Genomic DNA, 5,543 nt, shown 5'->3' with positions numbered 1-5,543 from the left:
TATAAAATACAAGATGCTTGCTCAGACGCTTATGGCTGCTGTGGTTATTAAGACCTTCTGGATGCTGGTCTTTAAGCAAATAAAACAGCTGTGAAGAAAGCTCAAACATGAATTACTGGTTGCTGAAAGTGGTTTTTTAAAGTATTCTTCAGGAAACGAAATTCAATCACATTTAGATAAAAACAATAAGATGCAGCGAGCTCTTAATTCATAACCATAAATCAAAAATAAAGCTAATTATCAAGATATACTCTTTCTATATTTTCACCTCTATACCTCTCTGATTTGACTCTTAAAATAAGCTGCAAGGCAGTGTTAGGGGATCAGAGGAAAGGTTGTGAGAACATTTGAAGAAATACATATACAAATAATATTATACATAATATTTTGTTCATGTTTTTTTACATCATATTTTATGTTCATATTAAATATTTTTACATTCATCTGTTTTTTTTTTTTTTTTTTACAAATTAATAATTTTTCTTATTTTTCATAGTTTTTATTGATATATAATATCTAAAACTATATAGCTGCTTAATATTTCAGGATGGGCCCATAATATTTGGGGGTTTGTGTGAAAATTCCTTGAAAAGTTGTTCCAAACCTTTATGAATAACTTTATTCTGTTTGAACACAAAGACAGTCTGTTGAAGTGGGATTCCTGAAACATTTGATGTTCTGCTTTGACGAAACACAGAACAGAGCGAAGCAGTAACCTTCCACAATGCTGGACTTGGCAAAGTACCCTGATGAAGACTTGAGCGCTCCACTGAACACAAAAAACCCCGAGCCCGTGACTGAAAGATGAACAGAGACACAGATTCAGATTCAGTGAGAGATTCCAGTCAAGAATGAATAAAACAAATGACTGAACACTTTCCCAGACAGCGCCCTCAAGTGAGCGTCTAACGAAAGACGCAAATTAATCTGGCCTTTGAAGTTATCAGTTTCTATTTTATTTGTCACACTAAATCATGTAATAATACACAACAGATGTGTGTGTCTATAAGCTGACATGAGTGTTTGCTCTCTCTCACCTCTGCGTGGCTGGCTGTGAATGCTGCTGGCCTGGGTCAGGTACTGAGTATCTGTCGTCTGCACCCAAATCAGTACTAGAGCCAGCACTCTCTCATTAGATGTATTCAGAGCCTTCAGCAGCTGAAACACCAGCAGAGACAGAGACAAGACCCTCATTATCCTGAGAAATGGAGGAATAACTCTTTATCTCAGGTCTGATTATCTATTGAACTTCATTTTGATCATAATCCTTCGGACACTCAAGGCACAAACAACAAAAAATATCTTACCATCTACTCTGGAAATGATACCATGTTGCTCCGGATGCATTTTCTATTATGAAAAATTCACTGTTTTATTTGAGATGATTTAGTCACTGCCATGTACACTATTTTGCAGAGCTTTTCACGGGTTGCCATGTTCACTTATTATAAGCAACACTTTTTACAGCAACACTTAAAAAAAAAAAAAAAAATTCCGGGTTTCCTGCTGTTGTTAGGGGGCGCTATAACATCTCCTGAATGAGTTTAGAATGTGTCGATCAAAAACACATGCGATGAAGTCGCAGACATGAGCGATCTCGTATGTATGCATATGATAAACAATGTGATCATCAACAATAAACAGCATATAAATGAAAACTGCCTAGTGAGAGGTCGGTCCCGGAAGTGCATCTTTGCTTGGAATGTCCTATGGAATATAAAAAAACTCACTCAGAAACACGTGGCAAATAAAAACAATGCGATCTAAAATCAAACATGTTTGATCTCCTCTGACTGTAGTCTGTGACCATCATACACTATATATAATTTTCTATGAAATCTGTCAACACACATCTGCAGACTGGCTCTTACTTTTAGCAGCTAGCATCAACAGGTCCAGATTGTAAATCTGGGCGAAAGTCTTACGTCTGTTTCACACATACTTCGTCTGCAGTGCGTATGCAGTCCATGTCCGTTATGTACTGTACGTGGAGCAGAAGCAGCACGGACTGTGCTTTCACACAGGACGTGTTTGCAGTCCGCTATTGTTCCGCTACGGTTTAGTTCACAAACACAACATTTGTTCATTATTTTGATTTCAAATCATGTACAAAAAAATATCTTCATTGTGACTATTTTATCCCAGAACAGTAACAATCTTACATAATCACAGACATTAGTTAAAACTCAATAAATACAAAGTATTACTCATGCACCTGACTTCTAGGTTTGTATAGTAAGCTGCTCAAGCAAGCGGCAAAACATTTAAACACAACAATTAGCTTAGCCTACTTTTCTTGTTAGGATATCACAAATATTTAAAATTAAAATACCACTGACAGAAACAGTCGACTCTTGTGCCTTTTGCATTTAAAGAGCCACACAGATGGGAAATCAAAAATTACCTGTATTACAGTGTATGATGTAGCTGTCCATCAGTGTAAAAAATGTGCAAAGTAATTAAACCAAAAAAGTACACGATTTATAAAGTTATTGGCTTCTAAAGTAAGGAGTCGACTGAATCGCTGAAACGAGTCGTTATAGATTTCAAATCTTTTGCCCATCTCTATGTACGTCACTAGGAACACTTTGCATAATAATCTCCGCCCACCGTCTTGGGAGAAACTGAACTCTGACCTGCCCCACCCCCCCTCACAGACGCTCTGGTTGGTGTGAGAGCATCATGTCGAGGAGACAGTGTGTTTTTAATTGTAAAGGCAAGTTTGTTTTATTTTCACTGCCAAAGAATGAAGATCAGAAGAACCAATGGCTAAAATTCATTTTTACCACAATACCAGAGCAGTACAATAAATCCTTGTTGCGTCCACAACATTTCCCTGATGACTTCTTTTCTAATCTCGGTGAGTACAAGGCGGGATTTTCAAAGCGTTTGGCCATAAAAGAGGGTTCATTACCAACTTTATTTAGACCAACAAGCATCTCCGAATCACAACACGAAGTATGATTATGAAGTTATGTGTTTGTTTTCTCCCGAGCGTCTTATCAGTATGTGTGCTGTCTGCGCTGATCTTCATTTACAAAAACGTCATTGTAACTCCGTGAATACTCAACGAAGAGACATGAGAGAGATATCTATAGAAAGCTTGACATGTCTACTTTAAAACTAAACAGGTGCTGCCGAACAGATATTCTATGATAAAGTAATCCATATGAAAACAATGCGATGTCTGTTTTTCACGTCTCCCTTCATTATATCTGATGTGACCACGCCCCCGCGCTGAACGCTATTCAGATTCAAACTGAAGCGCGCGGCTTGAATACGCACACACAGAAGAAAAAGCAGCGAGACTGTTCAAGTTTTTTATTTTCCTGTTTGCTTCGCGGTGAGAGGAATAAGACATAATTCACCCCAAACAGATGCTAACGCATCGTTTACCGTGAAGGTATGTGCGGAACAACCAATCAAACCTGACTATGTCAGTTGACCAATCAGAACACAGTATGCTACCGAAAGGTGGGGTTTAAGGAAACTGAATCTTTTGAACAGCTTCGCGCGAACCGTTTGGGGATCTCTGAGAATTGAGGTAATTTTAAAATGATATTTTGATAAAATGACAATGTTTTTTAACCTTGGATGGATTTAAACCTAATGTACAGGACTTATAAACAGTGATAGGAAGCTTAGAATTCTCATCTTACTGGCTCTTTAAATCTTTATCACAAGCAATCCCACGGGTCTTAGTGAACTTTGTTTTTCTGCCTCCATAAAAGTGCATATATTATGTTGCCTCGTTTATCTAAAGGTACTCTTTTTCTTGTTTTAAACCTAGCCAAAAACCCATGTGTTGCATGTGAAAAATAGTAGGCGTTGATTAGTATACATTTATTGTGAAATTACTGCATTTTCGTGTCAATTCATGTCCTTTTTTCTCGCGACAATGCGCACAGTAAAAATAGATTCGGTACGTAAACGATCACTGCTGCAGACGCACCGCTCCTCGAACGCAGTGACGGACCGCAAGCGTGTGCAGTATGAACGCTGGAAACCGTTAGCATGGGTGCGTAAAAAAAATATGCAACGCAAACGCACTGCAGACGGAGTATGTGTGAAACAGGTGTTATAGTGTATTTTAGCCTTTAGTGTGGTGCCATGTACCTCTGGATGATGTGTTTTAGGGATTCTTATACAGGTGCTTCTAGCCTCTAGATCAACCACGAGCCCCGGCACCCTCGGCAGTGTGTAACGGTAAAAACGGAAATCCTTTGAGAGTCATAACAGAATGGAAATCAATAAAAAAACATCAAATGAACGAAACAGGAAGCAGTAAAACGAAAGAGTTGGTCAAATAGGTCACAAATCTCACCACTGAGAGTCTCATAATGATGACGGGTCCGAAGAGAGGCTCTCTGAAGTGCACACCGAACAAGGGACAGGGATAGACTACAGGACAGCAGAAAACACAATAAAATAAATGCATACAGAGATTATGGATGATATAAAAAAAAAAAAAAATCTATAGTTTTTTTTTACATGACTGGAGTAATGGTTGCTGGAAATTCAGCTTTACCATCACAGGAATAAATTAGAATTTAAAATATATAAAAACACAAAACAGTTATTATAAATTGTAATAATATTTCAAAATATTACAGTTTTTTCTGTATTTCTGATTAAATAAATACAGCCTTGGTGAGACTTCTCTCAAAAATATAAAATCTTACAGCTCCAAAATTTTGAATGTTATATTAATCTTACATTTAACTGGTTTTCTTACATCTGTACTCCGCTCCTAAATGCAGCATGAGTCTCAGGGGAAAGGCTCTGGCCCATGGAGCATGAGGAGCCCGAACAGGAGGGGAGGCCCAGGTAACGGCAGGCCCTCCACAGACTGGAAACGACGGACGCACGTAAAGAAAGCCAGCATGCTCGTTATTACCCAGAAAGCCTTGGGATACCAAAGAGTAACTTGGGTGATTCAGAAGCTTTCCTGCTGCTTGGACAAAATAGCAAGATCGAGACTCATCTAGCTATGGCAGATCAGTGGTCTCAGTTTTATGGTTGAGTAACATCCTGTGCAAGGTTCACCTGTTTGGGCATCCCAGTAGATCTGAATGACATGATTGAAAATATCCGTCGGGAATCTCTTCTCCTCAGGAAAACACTGCAGTAAAATGACCACCTCTGGCTGTCCAACAGCGTGCATGCCCTTCGACATAACACAAACATCAAGTCATCACGCGGACACACCAGCTTATTGTTATCTGAAGTTAGGGCTGGTTGATGTGGCCACAAAAAGAGAACAAATTTCCCATATCATGCAAAAATCATATTTATCATGATATTAGTTTCCCATTAATAGGGAAATAATTACCTTACAAAATGTTTATTTGACACGGAGTATGAATGTAAATGTAACTGGTTTGTTCACAGTTAAACTCCACAGAATTGTAATTTAGTTTATTTTAATAAAAATTAAAAAATTCTCATTTATTAAAATTTTTCTGGATTCTGTGCTTTATAGTTTAATACAAATGTATCATAAATTATGCATTATAAAATCCACTTTAAAAACTAGCAATTAA

The 5,543-nt window shown here is 37.8% G+C and overlaps 1 protein-coding gene across 1 annotated transcript; it reads right to left on the bottom strand.

Moving 5' to 3' along the window:
• Nucleotides 1-821: 821 nt before the first annotated feature.
• Nucleotides 822-5,254, bottom strand: LOC113055695 (zinc finger FYVE domain-containing protein 9-like). Its single transcript, XM_026222087.1, has 5 exons — nt 5,047-5,254; nt 4,736-4,849; nt 4,325-4,401; nt 4,117-4,221; nt 822-1,707 (listed from the first exon to the last, which is right to left on the bottom strand). Exons 1-5 carry the CDS (start codon nt 5,174-5,176, stop codon nt 1,663-1,665), a joined length of 471 nt encoding a protein of 156 aa, XP_026077872.1. The 5' UTR covers nt 5,177-5,254; the 3' UTR covers nt 822-1,662.
• Between the last annotated feature and the right edge of the window lie 289 nt (nt 5,255-5,543).

This window comes from Carassius auratus, chromosome 36, assembly GCF_003368295.1.
Source record: "Carassius auratus strain Wakin chromosome 36, ASM336829v1, whole genome shotgun sequence".
Lineage (NCBI taxonomy): Eukaryota > Metazoa > Chordata > Actinopteri > Cypriniformes > Cyprinidae > Carassius > Carassius auratus.
This window is presented reverse-complemented; position numbering and strand designations above follow the sequence as displayed.